A 14,532-nucleotide genomic window follows, 5' to 3' on the forward strand; every position below is an offset into this window, starting at 1 on the left:
AAATGAAGTAATTAAAATTCAAAAGTTATTTCAAACACGTCGACATATGAGCCGTGCACAACGAAAAATAGCAAAATAAGCAAAATGATTGTCAAACACTTTTTTTCTCCAAAATTTAGAAAATTAAATCAACACACCCTTAACCCGATTTAAGAACTATCGAGAAAAAACTTAATCCAACTACACTGTTTATATTTGTAGATGTGCAGATGCATTCCAACTTACCCAAAGTATCTTTTCTAAAAAGAAATCAAATTGTCTTTATTTCTTACACATATATAAAGCTAATAGATGTGTGTAAGATTTTTTTCTTTTTTTTCTTTTTCCTTTTAAGATGGCCGAAGAATGGTTTATAATTATCATATCTTTTAAAAATAATTATTGACAATTATGTTTTTTAAAATATAAATAAGGATCATATGAAGTAAATTAGTATTTGACAAAATTGTATTTTATAAACCTATAAACAACTAACAAACATTAAGCTCATACTAGAGCTTGATGACAAAATTTTTTTTTGAAAGGAAACAGCTAGATAGGACTTAGGAGTGAACCTAAGACCGCACTAGACACACAATTTTATTAATGAGGGGCTAGAGAAAAGCCCGATAGCTAATTACAGAAGTTGCTAAGGTTTAAAGCAATTGTAGCAGCCGAATAATTTTTAAAATAAGAGTCCCTACTGCACCAATTGCCTATCAGAATTTTACAATCCTCCCACATATTGGCAGTTGTTTTATGAGAGCTAGAGGTTCCAAAAATTCTGAGATTCCTTTCAAACCAAATTTCCCAAAATAATGCTATAATTCCACAAAAAACGACCTTATGTTTTGGGATGGAGCACTTTAGAGAACTGAAGAAGGAGAACACGTCCTCCAGTTCGTCGGTACTGAGAGCGAAATTGAGAGAATGCTGGAGAAAGGTCCATAAGGGTTTCACAGCTTCGCATCGAAGGAGAAGGTGGTTTCCTGATTCATTATCTTTCTTACAAAGCACGCACCAGTTGGGTTGAAGGGGAATGTTGGGCATTCTTTGCTGAATAACCTCCATCGTATTTAATCTTCTTTGTATCAGGCACCACATGAAGAATTTGATCTTCATTGGAATGTTGGACTTCCATATAATCTCAAGAAGCTTTGCTCGAGGGTCCCCTGGAGATTGATCCAGCTGCCGAGAGATCAAGACTTTTGCGGATGCAATGGAGAAAGAGTTATTGCTGTCAGGAATCCAGGTAGGCTTGCTTGATCCTCTATTAGACCTCGGAGAAGGGAGAATCTCTAAAATTTTTGCCCATTTGCTTCTTTCTCTATCGTTCAGCTCTCTTCTAAAAATTATGTTCAATTTATTATCGAATGTGTTCCACGCATCTTTAACTAAGATTTCTTTGTCAAGTGTAAGAGCAAAAAATCTAGGATAGGCAGTTGAGAGACGTCCTTCTAGAGACCAATTAGAATACCAGAAGGAGATTTGATCTCCATTATTCAGTTCCCAACTTTGATTACTTTTGAACCAATCGATGTTGTCAATGATAGATCTCCACGGGGCTTTAGAAGTACTAGAGGAGATGTTTGATGGAATGTCTCCTGGATAGTTGCCTTTATATTTGCATTGAATCAGACTCCTCCAAAGGGCTTTAGGTTCCGAGAGATAACGCCAGAGCCACTTAGTTAAAAGGGCTTTATTTGTCACATGAAGCCTTGAGATACCCAGCCCACCCTCTTCTTTAGATTTAGAGACTTTAGTCCAGTTGATTAGGTGAGACCCTTCTATTCTGTTATTACCTTTCCAAAGGAAATTTCTCCAGGATTTTTCAATGTTTTTGCACGTCAAGGAAGGAGCTTGGAAAACAGATAGTTGATAAATAGGAAGACTGCTAAGGGTAGACTTGATTAAAGTGAGTCTTCCGCCTTTTGATATCTGAGCATATTTCCAGTTATTGAGCTTTTTTTGGATCTTATCTTCAACGTTGCGCCAAAAAAGGTTGGATTTTGGATTGCCACCAAGAGGAACTCCCAAGTAGGAGAGGGGGAGAGAGTGGCAAGAAATACCCCAAAGCGAAGCACAATCTTTAGCTCTATTCACAGACACATTCACTGGCACCAGAGCTGATTTCAATAAGTTGATTTTGAGACCCGAAGCTCTTTCAAACAGAGATAAAGCCATTCTAAGGTTATTCAGGAAGTAATCATTATCTTCTATGAAAAGAAGAATATCATCAGCGAAGAGGATGTGGGAGATGTTGCAATTACTGTTGAGAGATACCCCTTTAATTGCACCAGAATTTTCCAGATGGGATAAAAGACGACTAAGGTAATCCATGGCAATAACAAACAGAAAAGGGGAAAGGGGATCACCTTGTCTAAGACCTCTATTAGCTTTAATACGTCCTTGGGGTCTTCCGTTGACAATAACAGAGTAAGTGACGTTGCTTATACATCCTCTTATCCACTTTCTCCAAAGGTTTGGAAAATTCTTTTTCTCGAGGACAAAATCGATGAAATCCCAATTTAAATTGTCAAAAGCCTTTTCAATGTCAAGCTTCAAAATAAAGCCCTTTATCTTCTTCACCTTCCAAAAATCCACAGCTTCATTTGCCATTAGGATAGCATCAGTAATTTGGCGATTCTTGACAAAAGCTAGCTGGTTTCCTGAGATGGTGTCAGGAAGGGCGGTTTTTAACCTGTTTGAAAGAGTTTTGGCAATGATCTTATAGATGGACGTTGTTAGGCTGATTGGTCTGAAGTCTTTAGGATGAGAATAGTCCTTCTTTTTTGGGATCAAAGCAATGTAGGTGTTATTCATATTCTTGTTGATAACACCTTTGTCATAAAAATCCTTGAATATGTCCATGATATCCTCTTTTAGAAGATACCAGTAAGATTTAAAGAAGGAGATAGGAAAGCCGTCTGGACCAGGAGTCTTTTTTCCATCTAAAGAGTTTATAACCCCTGTAATCTCACCTTCCAAAAAAGGGGCACAAAGGTGCGACCACTCAGAATGCTCAATCGGATTCCAATCTAGATTATCGATAAAAAGAGGATCACTTTTTGTAGAGCTTCTATAAATCCTTGAAAAGAATTTTATAAAAACAGTTGATATACCGTTGTTTGTATTCTGAATCAAACCTTCTTCATCTTGGATTTCATGAATGAAACTTCTCTTCTGTCTTGATGAGCAAATTCTATGAAAGAAGGAGGAGTTTTCATCTCCCTCCCTAAGCCAAAGCTTTTTAGCCCTTTGGTACCAGAATTGGGACTCCTTGAGAGATAACTCGCTGAGATCGGCTTTTAGAGCTAGTCGACGATTACTTTCCTCTTGAGTCAAAGGAGTATCCAATTCCTTTTTGTCAATAGAGTCCACTTCCCTTATAATGTTATCTTTAACATAGGTGAGGGACTGTAATTTCTCCTTTTGCCAAGGTTTGATAAAATTTGCTAAGGACTTTAGCCTTTGGATGAAGGAGAATCCTGGGTGACCATCTTGGATCGAGTTTTCCCACCATCTTCCCATATTTCTTTTGAATTCTGGGTCACTAAGTGCTATGGAGTTCAAACGGAATGGGACAGGACCCCAACTAAGCTTGGGGTTGGAATCTTCACAGACCAGAGGAAAGTGGTCTGAAGTAGATCTAGGAAGGGTCCTTGTTGTGTGGGTACTGAAGAGATTTTCCCAAGTTGAATTGTAAAGGAATCTATCAATTCGGGAAAAAGTAGGAGGATTCCTTAAGTTTGACCAAGTGAATCTATTGTTTATGAGAGGAGGATCTATCAGAAGATTGTTGGTGATGAAATTGTTCAACATTCTGGAGCTGTGAGAAGAGCTAGAAACTGACGTTGATTCCTCTCTCATTCTGATGACATTAAGATCACCTCCTAAGATCCAAGGGAGGGAATTAAGATGTTGAAGATTATGAAGCTCTGTCCAAAAATGGATTCTTTCCCTCCTTTTGACTGGACCATAAAGACCTGTTAGCCACCAAGACAAATTGTTGTTGAACAAAAAATTTGCTGAAAGGCTAAAAAGCCCTTCCTCATGACATAAAAGAGAATGATTCTGGGCATCCCAAAGAATTAAGATCCCTCCAGAACTACCCGAAGCATTTTTAGCAATCCAATTAATGCTATTAGAGGGCCAAAGGGACTTAATGATTCTCTTGTTTGTGATCTTAAGCCTAGTTTCAGTCAGAATCACAAAGTCAGGGGAGTATGAAATTATTGTATTTTTTATTAGGGCTCTTTTAGAAGGGGAGCCTAAACCTCTTGCATTCCAAGTAAGCAATTTCATTTTACAATAGATGTCCCCAAAGCCCCTATCCCCTTTGAAGCTAACCCAGAATTCAATTGATTTATCAAAACATTTGTTGAAGTAGTTGCCCCTGAAGAGTCAGTGACCGTAGAGAGTTTCAGACCATTTTCCTTCAACCAGGAAACAAGTTGTTTTTTGAAGGCCTCTGAGTCCGGATCCTTCTCCTTTTCTTCTTTTTTCCTGTAGTAGTATTTTCTTTTATGAACATGTTTTGGTTTTCTGTAGTTGGCTTCAGAAGAAGAATTTGAATTCTCATTAACTTGCATTTTCATTTCAGGTGTCTCAGGAACCACTTCAGTGTTTGTTATATCAATAACTTCTGCATTATCAGAACTGTGGTGGTCTTCAAATGATTTATTTGGATCCAAAACTGGCAGATCTCCCAGATCAACAGTGAGAGAGAGACCTTTTTTGGAAGCTTCCCGATCGTGTGCCACAATTTGAATTGGTTGAGTAATTAATACATCTTTCTTCTGATTGGCTTTGGAATCCGGCTGAGTGGAAGGCAATCTCTTCTTGATACTTCTCTCTCTACTTACTTTCTGTTTTTTTTCAGGGGAGCTTAATGATGGAGAATGATTGGCTAGGGCAGAATCCGGGTTGAAGATGTTGGTTTTATTGCAGGGAGAGTTGAAGGAGACTTTCCTTTTATATTTATCCAAATTTAATGCTGAATTGGGTTGAAGCTGAATGTCAACCTTTCGTTTTCCTTTATCCAACACGCCATCATTTGATATCCCAGGTAATATCTCTAATTTGGATTTGTTAGCCGTTGCATGCAAACTACTATCATTAACTACCTCTTCATTTAAGAAGCTTGGCGACGTGGCAGCTCTGTCAGGTTTAATGATAACAGATTTTAATGCAGATGGCTGATCCGGTGTGCTGCTTTTACGGCCATCGGAGCTGGTGGAAAGGAAGTCCGGCGATATGGCCTCCATTCCTTCGAAGAAGAACTGTTCTGATTCAGGATTGAAGTCATCAAAGGCGGCTGCAGCTTGTCTCTTGAAGGTGCCATGTATGACTCGAATTACTTGATGAATGACTCGAATCACTTGAATCATAAGAGTCGCTTGAGCCACTTGTAGCAGAAGGTCTTCCTTCAGTGACAGCTCTTGCGTATGATCGCTTGTGGTAGTCAATGGGAGGAGAAAGACGACCGTCAGGACTGGACCTTGGCAAAAAAGTTGGTCTTGTTTTTGCTTTCACTTCTACTTTTGGGGTAATCATGGACAGGAAGGAAACCCAGCCACTTTTCTCAGGTCCTTCCGAAACTAGGATACATGATTTTCTGTTTTTTTGATCAACTCTAAAAATTTCTGCGGTACATCCTTTACTATTTCTTGTTTTCCTGATCCAGATGCATTGCTCAGAGTCACGGGTCTCAAGGAAGAATCAGTTTGTATTTGGGGTTGCGATCAAGGATTTCAGAGTACATCTTATCCAGTCCAAGTCTTTTGGGGAAACTTCAATGGAGAAGGCCTTGTGAGCTCCAGTTTCTGTTAACCAATAATGAGTGTGCTTCGAATATTTGTCAAGGTGAAGGACAAATTCCTTTCTTTCAACCTTACATGATCTAGGAAGTGATTTGAAGTAGGCCATTGTTTGGGAGATTGTAGGAAAAAGCCAAGGAAGGAAGGTGAAAAGCAGTGAAAAGAACTGGAGATGAAAGTGACCTTTTAACAGCAAGTAAAAGGCTGCATTTGTAGTTAATACAGAGGAATTAGTGTAAAGGACACCTTTTGAAAAAATTTACAAAATTAAACAAAATCTCAAATTCTATTAACAATAGATAAGGATAGATATTCGTATGTCTATTACTAATATATTGGATTATTTACTATATTTTATAAATTATTTTGGTTTTTTTTTTCTTTGAAAATACTCCTTTTTGTTTGATATTTGAATTTTTAGAAGTTCATAGTTTTATCGGTTATGAATCTCAAGTTGAAAAAAAAATTAAAGAATAGAATTCATGCTATTATGCTATTATTAATATGACTTTGATATAGAATTGGTAATTTTGAGATGGAATCTATGCTATTGATATGATCTAGTAATATCAAAAATAAAAATAGTAAATAAAATAACATAACATCATAATAATGTAATTAATTTACAAATAATCTGTCATAGTAAACTTCACAACAAAAAAAGTTAGTTTATGATAATGATAGTTTATAACTACCATTTATTATTCATTAATTATTTATTTTCACTAAAAGATTTGCAAAAGTTCTTCCTATCATTTAATTTTAGTTTCAACTCCACCCTCGTTATTTCCCCTCCATTTTCCCATAAGGAAAAATGTCTAACAATGAAAATTATCACTCTCGCTTTGAGTGCGTTTGTGAACTTTTTTGAACCCAAACCTACGCTGATAATGATACAACAACGGTAAGAGAAACACGTTTGAAACCAGCATTATGCCCAATTAATTTGATTTTACTTAATGATTTTTGTTTTGGTCGTTCTTTCTCCTTTTTAACTATTATCTTATTCAATCAATTTTCTTTTACAAAATAAAACATAATAATCTCAACCAAAAAAAAAACTACTGTCAACTTCTATTTCATTATAAACATTCTAGTTTTATTTTTTTTAGTTTAGATATGAAAATTCATTCCACTGTGAAAAGTTGGATTTAGATAGATGGTTCGATAATATTGATGGGGCGGAGCAATGGATGAAGTTGGTGTGATGGGTTGTCGGTAGGACTGTCCGAGGTGGCGGAAAGACAGTGCGGGAGTTGATGGCGGTGGAGTTAGAGTACCGATACCATGGTGGAGATGGAGTAACAGATGGATAAGATGACGATGAAGGAAAAGAGATGAAATCAAAATTGTGAAATCAGACGGTATAGGAGGTGGCGACGACGGTGGAAATGGGTGGGGTTATCGACTCCGCGGAAAGCTAGAAGATAGTTGCAGAATCTAATAAACTCAGAGGAAACAAATGTATGTGATGAAGGCAGCGGGATGGAGTGAGAAGTTAGGCGCAGGTGTTATACCAATTGTATTCGATTCATTGTATGTCTAATTTTGCAGTCGATAATTTGGAGAAATAAACTAATCTGATCTTCAAAAAATATAAAACATTGCAGTCGTTCATTACTCGATGACAAAGAGAACATTCTAATAAATATTGAGGAAGAATTATGAAAATAATAATATGGAATTCATATATTAAATTCTTGATATTCTAACATAATGTCACTCATTGATAAAATCACCAATAGGTGAGAACTTATTAAGGAAATAACCGCACGAAAGATAAAACTGGAACAATTGAAAATAAATTAGATATTGAAATAGCAACGAAAGGAAATGATGGTAATAAATTAATTTAGCATTTGAAGCCCTTTGCAATTTTCTTATTGCAGCCATTAAGAATCAAGGAGAGATCGACGGGAATGTTGAGTCTCACTCCCAACACATTGGCTTTAAGAGCAGTGCAAAGGCACACAGCAGCATCAAGATCAGCTAGCCCTTGGATCAAAGGGCAGCAAGAAGTCTTGCCGATCTCGACATCAACGACACCCCCGAGCAATTTCGCACAAACCCCGAGCTTGAGAGTGTCTGTTGGGCACTTCTTGTCATCCTCAGCATAAACGAAGGAGGAGAAAATAAGATTGAGAGCAAGGAGAAATGCAAGAGAGACGGTAGCTTTGGAAGCCATATTAGTTTGATGTCTTTGAAGCTCAATGGAAACCAAAAGCTAAATTGTTATTGGTACTTAGGGCTAGGTTGGTGTGTGAGATTTGGAGATGGGGTTTTAAGGTTTTTATAGGGTTGAGTCATTGAAGATGAATGTGGCCTAAAAGGATAACCAAACTTATAATGAAATTGAATATTCTTATGAAAACTTCATCTTGATATTTTTTGAAAAAGGATACATCACTCGCGCTTCATTTATTGTGTGATGACTTTAGCTGGCACATATTTAAAAACCTGATCACAAGTTTATGCCAACTTAATTAATTTTGAACATTTTGTCGGGACTCACATAATTAATTATTTACCATGTTTCCATTCCTCAATCTTTGGGTGCATCAATAATGTGGTAAAACAGGAATTTACCAGTATTAGAATAAAAGGAGAGCTCTAGTTCGAAGTAATTTCTACTGCATCATTATAATTATTATTATTTTCTTGATCAATTCAATAATTTAAATTAGAATATTCGAAATTAAAATACACTTAGTTTATCAAATCATATAACTTAACATACGTCAAATATAAATAGTATAGATGGATGGAGAACTAAACATAAAAGAGTATCTCTCAAATAAATTTGATAAGTGGCTCAAAAAAACATGTATGTTTCGCATGTCTAATTAAAAATTGATGTGTCTAAATCTATTAGTAATATTATACTCTTTTGGTTTTATATAATAGTCCATATTATATGTTGGTACACCATTTCCACTAACATTGGAAGTTTTCAATTAGAAACAACAGATAATAATTTCCATCAAGCATTGAAATTGAGAGTTATTCAAGATTCCAAATTATATTATGTGTGATGGCAATATTGCCACTTTTTCTTTTTTATTTTGAACAATTCTCCATGATTACACCACTCCCACTAATATGAAAGTTTACAAATGAGAAAAATAAATTAATATTTTGCCACCTAGCTTTCAAATTCAATTTGAGATTCCCAATTATGATCATATTATATATATATATATATTTATATAGCAACAAAAATATTTAGCTAGTTCGCTAGCTATATAATAAGAGCTTAGCTCAATTGATACTTGTATGTGTATACTTGAGGATAAAAAAAGTCGCCTTCAAATCTCCCACCCCCAATTTGTACTAAAAAAATATTAGTCCAAGATTCTCACATATATGAAATTATAAAAACAACAACAATATAAATTAATGACCATCATGAGTTTTTATCAAAAAGGATAGGATGAGTCAGCTAGGTGCACCCGAACATCTCAACTAGGTGGACACCACATAACACCCTCATCACTCTTTCTTCATTAATATAAGGAAAAGAACACAAGAAGCAAAGAGAGTTCAGGAGCTAGAGATAAACCCAAAGTAGAATTATATAAATGACAATCATGAGTAGACCTAATGGTAAAAAAAGAGTCATAGTTCCAAAAATTTATTAATCATAGACACTGAAAGACAATATTGGTATATGTCTATTAGTAATATATCTGAAAATTTAATATATTTTGTAAATATTTTGATTTTTTTTTAATCTTTGAAAATGCTCTTTTTTTATATGTACATGTTTGATATTTGAATTTTTAGAAGTTAATTGTTTTTTATTAACAAGCTACTAGAGGTCGAGGGATAAAGAGATGAGCTACATCCAAATATCTGAAAAGTAGGTTTGCACAACTATAACACTTTCATCACGCCTTGTTCCAAAATCGAAGGAGAGCTAAAGAAAAATTCAATTAAAAAAAAGTATAATTTACTTTTAAAAAGAAAATGAAAGAAAAAGAAAAAGATGCATAATATCTATTAATAACGATTTAAAAGGAGATGATCCCCTGATAGTAGTCTGATATATCTAATTAGTTGTCATATTTGTCATATTTTTCATATTTACAATATGCAAAAAAAAAAAAAGTGAATATGCAAAACATAGGTATTATGGACTGTTTTTTTCTACATTTTTTTTTATTATCGGATACAATTTCTCTTTTAAAAATTGTTTGTTATTGTTTAAATTACAAAATAAAAATCTATATTGTTGTGATAAAGTGGTGTATAAAATGAGGTGCAAATATGGAAAAAAAAATATAATAATAAAATAAATAGTTTTTTTTTTCAAAAATAGGAAATATAGACCAACTACTATTTTGTCAAATATTCTATTTTTGATAATTTTCTAATAAAATAAATATAATAAATCAATAATTAAGAAATTATGTAAATATAAAATTCTTTGAAAATTTCTGCTTTCTAAAAAATGGAATGTCTACTGATATGCATGTATCTTACAAAAACTCATCAAATACCATTTTTTTCATAGGTAATTTAACAAGCATGAGATGAATCACACGATACTAAGTTTAGTACTTCAAAACACATCACAATGTGATAAGATGGATGGAAATGACACATGACATTTTGATACAAAGCATAATTGATATCTATTTAATAATTATTTATAATAGTTATTGTATCATTAAACAAACAAATGTCATTCCAATTTCACGTAAGAAAAGACTAATTTTTTAAAGAAAATGATACTATGAGAATGGAAGGGTAAGTTGATACAACGGTATATTTTGTCAATGTATCCCTTATTTTCTCATCAATTCCACGTTCAAAAGAAGATGATTCAATCATGAATTATACATAATACAATATAAGGGAGTGATAGGCTTAAGTATCGACAGATTTCTACCAATGTTTATATTATTGGTAAATTATGAAATTTTGCTATATTTTATAAATATAGTTAATTTTTTGCTATCTCTAAAGAAAAATCTAATATAAGTCGTAGATTTTGTTTTTAACAGAAATAAGGCCATTTAGGGGAAGACTGCAGAGTAGCCTAAACCTGAATAGGGTGTCAATATTATTGATATAATAGGGTGTCAATATAAGTTGTAGATTACATTGTTGTTGGTCTTGGGACAAAATTTTAAAATACTTTGGGTCTTATTTTTTGTTTTCAAATTTTTGTGTGCTGCGCTTAGCATAGTTAAAACAAACGCTTAGTAATTTGTGTTAAATTAGAAGTTCGTCACTTCCACATCTTTTAGAATTTAGGATTGTGTGCTAATAAAGCTGTTGGAATAACCTTAAAAAAAATGAATAAATTTTCAAAATAAGAATCACTCATAATATTAAGCAATAGGCAAAACTTTTATTGAACACGTTTGAACAACTATGAATAATTTGTAGTTTTAAAAAAAAACATACAACCATACACGACATCAGAACATTTCAAGAATTAAAGATTAGGAAAAAGCTAATTATACATAACATCAGCATTGGAATCCATTGGGAAGATTCTTCTTGCAGACATTAAGGAGCAAGCTGAGGTGGAGTGGGATTTTAATCTTGTTCCCCAGAACGCTAGCCTTAATGGCAGTGCAAAGACAAGCAGCAGCCTCCAGATCAGCAAGTCCTTCGACCAAGGTGCAGCATGGGGTCACTGGGGGTTTGCCGATGGTAAGGTCGACAAGGCCACCGAGAAGCTTTGCGCAGACGCCGATTTTAAGGGCGTCCTTGGGACACTTTCCATGGTTAGATGGAGGGTTTGGTTTGGTAGGAGGGCATGGCTTGGGCTTGGGCTTGGGTGGGGCAGGAACATAGCAATTGTCACATGCTGAGACAAATGTGAAGAATAGAAGATTGAGAGAAAGAATGATAGCAAGAGAGGCTGTAGCTTTGGAAGCCATTTGGGGCCTTTTGTTTCTGTGTTTTCAAGAAGTTCTCTTGAAGATTTTGAGGGATTGGTGGTGGGAGAAAAAGGGAGATAGGATTTTATTTTATAGGGTTTAGGGAAGGGGAGGGTGAGGATGGAAGAGATGATATCATTTGTGGAAATTAAATTAAATAATATGGTATCAATTATTATATTCTATTATTATGATTATTTGGGTGACCCATGTGTGGTCTCTTGAGATTTTAGCTGGCAAGTTTGAAGATGAAAGCTCTAAATTAGTTTATATGCAAATCGCTAGCATATTATTTGTGAATGAAGTACTACAAATAATACACATTTTGTTATTTTTATCCTTTGTTTCTTATATTTTGTAAGCATATAATAGTAAACAAATTTGTCATCGGTTATGAATCTCAAGTTGAAAAAAAGATCAAAGAACAGAATTCATGCTATTATGCTATTATTAATATGATTTTTATATAGAATTGATAACTTTGAGATGAAATCCATGCTATTGATATGATCTAATAATATAAAAAGTAATAAATAATAAATAAAATAACTAATATCATAATAATATAATTAATGGATAATTGCAAATGTAACGATTATATTCAAAATAATTAAGTATATAGCAACATTTTAAAAAATTTGCAAATATAGCAAAATCTGTCAAAATCTATCAATGATAGGAGTCTATCACTCACAGACCATATAGTAAATGTTGGTCTATCACTGATAAATTATAAAAGTTTATTAACGATCTATCACCGATAGACTTTGCTATATTTATAATTTTTTTAAAATATTGCTACATACTTAATAATTATTCTAAAAATTGCTACCTATTATAATTACCCTATAATTTGATGTACTACGAATTAATCGATGACAACGATAACATGTCACAGTAAACTTCACAGAAAGAAAAGAAAGTTTATGATAATGATAGTTTATGACTACCGTTTGTTGTTCATTAATTATTTATTTTCACTAAAAGAATTGCAAAAGTTCTTCCAACCATTTAATTTTAATTTCAACTCCAGCCTCGTTATTTCCCCTCCATTTCCCCACAAGGAAAAATGTCTAACAATGAAAATTCTCACTCTCCCTTTGAGCGAGTTTGTGAACTTTTTTGATCCCAAACCTACGCTGATAGTGATACAACAACGGTAAGAGAAACACGTTTGAAACCAGCATTATGCCCAATTAATTTGATTTTAGTTAATGATTTTTGTTTTGGTCGTTCTTTCTCCTTTTTAACTATTATCTTATTCAATCAATTTTCTCTTACAAAACAAAACATAATAATCTCAACCAAAAAAAAAAAAAAAAAAAAAAATCTACTGCAACTACTATTTCATTATAAACATTCTAGGTTTGTTTTTTCAGTTTAGTTATGAAAATTCTTTCGACTGTAGAAAGTTGGATAACAGGTAGATGGTTCGATATTAATGGGGCGAAGTTGGTGTTATGGGTTGTCGGTAGGACTGTCCGAGGTGGCGCAAAGACAATGCGGGAGTTGATGGCGGTGGAGTACCGGTACCCAGGGTGGAGATGGAGTAACAGGTGGATAAGAAGACGATGAAATCGAAATTGTGAAATCAGACGGTAGAGTAGGTGGCGACGACGGTAGAGAAATGGAAGGGGTTATCGATTCCGCGGAAAGCTAGAACATAGTTACCTAATCTAATGAACTCAGCGGAAACAAATGTATGTGATGACGAGACTTTGATGGAGGATTATTGACTGAGGATATTCGATCAGCGGAAGGCAGCGGGATGGAGTGGAGAAGTTAGGCGCAGTTGTTATACCAATTGTATATGATTCATTGTATCTCTAATTTTGCAGTTGATAATTTGAAGAAATAAACTATTCTGTAAAAGCTATAAAACATTGCAGTCATCCATTACTCGATGACAAAGAACATTCTAATAAATATTGAGGAAGAATTATGAAAATAATAATATGGAATTCATATATTAAATTCTTGATATTCTAACATAATGTCACTCATTGATAAAATCATCAATAGGTGAGAACTTATTAAAGAAATGACCGACTAAAGATAAAACTGGAACAATCGAAACCAAATTAGACATTGAAATAGCAACGAAAGGAAATGATGGTAATAAATTAATTTAGCATTTGAAGCCCTCTACAATTTTCTTATTGCAGCCATTAAGAATCAAGGAGAGGTCGACGGGAATGTTGAGTCTCACTCCCAACACATTGGCTTTAAGAGCAGTGCAAAGGCACACAGCAGCATCAAGATCAGCTATCCCTTGGATCAAAGGGCAGCAAGAAGTCTTGCCGATCTCGACACCAACGACACCCCCGAGCAATTTCGCACAAACCCCGAGCTTGAGAGTGTCTATTGGGCACTTCTTGTCATCCTCAGCGTAAACGAAGGAGGAGAAAACAAGATTGAGAGCCAGGAGAAATGCAAGAGAGACGGTAGCTTTGGAAGCCATATTAGTTTGATGTCTTTGAAGCTCAATGGAAACCAAAAGCTAAATTGTTATTGAGTACTGGGGGCTAGGTTGGTTTGTGAGATTTGAAGATGGGGTTTTCGGGGTTTTTATAAGGTTGAGTTTTTGAAGATGAATGTGCCCTAAAAGGATAACCAAACTTATAATGAAATTGAATATTCATAAGAAACATTAATAATGAAAACTCCATCTTGATATTGTGTGATGACTTTAGCTGGCAAATATTTAAAAACCCGATCACAAGTTTATGCCAACTTAAATCATTTTGAGGACTCACATAATTAATTATTTACCATGTTCCCTTCCTCAATCTTTGGGTGTATCAATAATTTGAAATTTAAGATTGACTTCATTTCTTTTA

The 14,532-nt window shown here is 34.3% G+C and overlaps 3 protein-coding genes across 3 annotated transcripts; all 3 read right to left on the minus strand.

Moving 5' to 3' along the window:
- Positions 1–7,430: 7,430 nt before the first annotated feature.
- On the minus strand, positions 7,431–8,055 carry LOC103482624 (lipid transfer protein EARLI 1-like). Its single transcript, XM_008438884.3, has one exon. The coding sequence runs from the start codon at positions 7,981–7,983 to the stop codon at positions 7,651–7,653; it is 333 nt and encodes a 110-aa protein (XP_008437106.1). The 5' UTR covers positions 7,984–8,055; the 3' UTR covers positions 7,431–7,650.
- A 3,079-nt stretch (positions 8,056–11,134) lies between these two features.
- Positions 11,135–11,750, minus strand: LOC103482625 (14 kDa proline-rich protein DC2.15-like). The gene has a single exon (XM_008438885.3). The coding sequence runs from the start codon at positions 11,690–11,692 to the stop codon at positions 11,276–11,278; it is 417 nt and encodes a 138-aa protein (XP_008437107.1). The 5' UTR covers positions 11,693–11,750; the 3' UTR covers positions 11,135–11,275.
- Positions 11,751–13,709: 1,959 nt separating this feature from the next.
- LOC103482626 (lipid transfer protein EARLI 1-like) lies at positions 13,710–14,254 on the minus strand. The gene has a single exon (XM_008438886.3). The coding sequence runs from the start codon at positions 14,151–14,153 to the stop codon at positions 13,821–13,823; it is 333 nt and encodes a 110-aa protein (XP_008437108.1). The 5' UTR covers positions 14,154–14,254; the 3' UTR covers positions 13,710–13,820.
- Between the last annotated feature and the right edge of the window lie 278 nt (positions 14,255–14,532).

Source organism: Cucumis melo, chromosome 9 (genome assembly GCF_025177605.1).
Source record: "Cucumis melo cultivar AY chromosome 9, USDA_Cmelo_AY_1.0, whole genome shotgun sequence".
NCBI classification, from domain to species: domain Eukaryota; kingdom Viridiplantae; phylum Streptophyta; class Magnoliopsida; order Cucurbitales; family Cucurbitaceae; genus Cucumis; species Cucumis melo.

What these genes read in the sequence shown, in the direction of transcription:
- LOC103482624 (XM_008438884.3), bottom strand. Translation starts at nt 7,983, where the DNA reads ATGGCTTCCAAAGCTACCGTCTCTCTTGCATTTCTCCTTGCTCTCAAT.
- LOC103482625 (XM_008438885.3), bottom strand. Translation starts at nt 11,692, where the DNA reads ATGGCTTCCAAAGCTACAGCCTCTCTTGCTATCATTCTTTCTCTCAAT.
- LOC103482626 (XM_008438886.3), bottom strand. Translation starts at nt 14,153, where the DNA reads ATGGCTTCCAAAGCTACCGTCTCTCTTGCATTTCTCCTGGCTCTCAAT.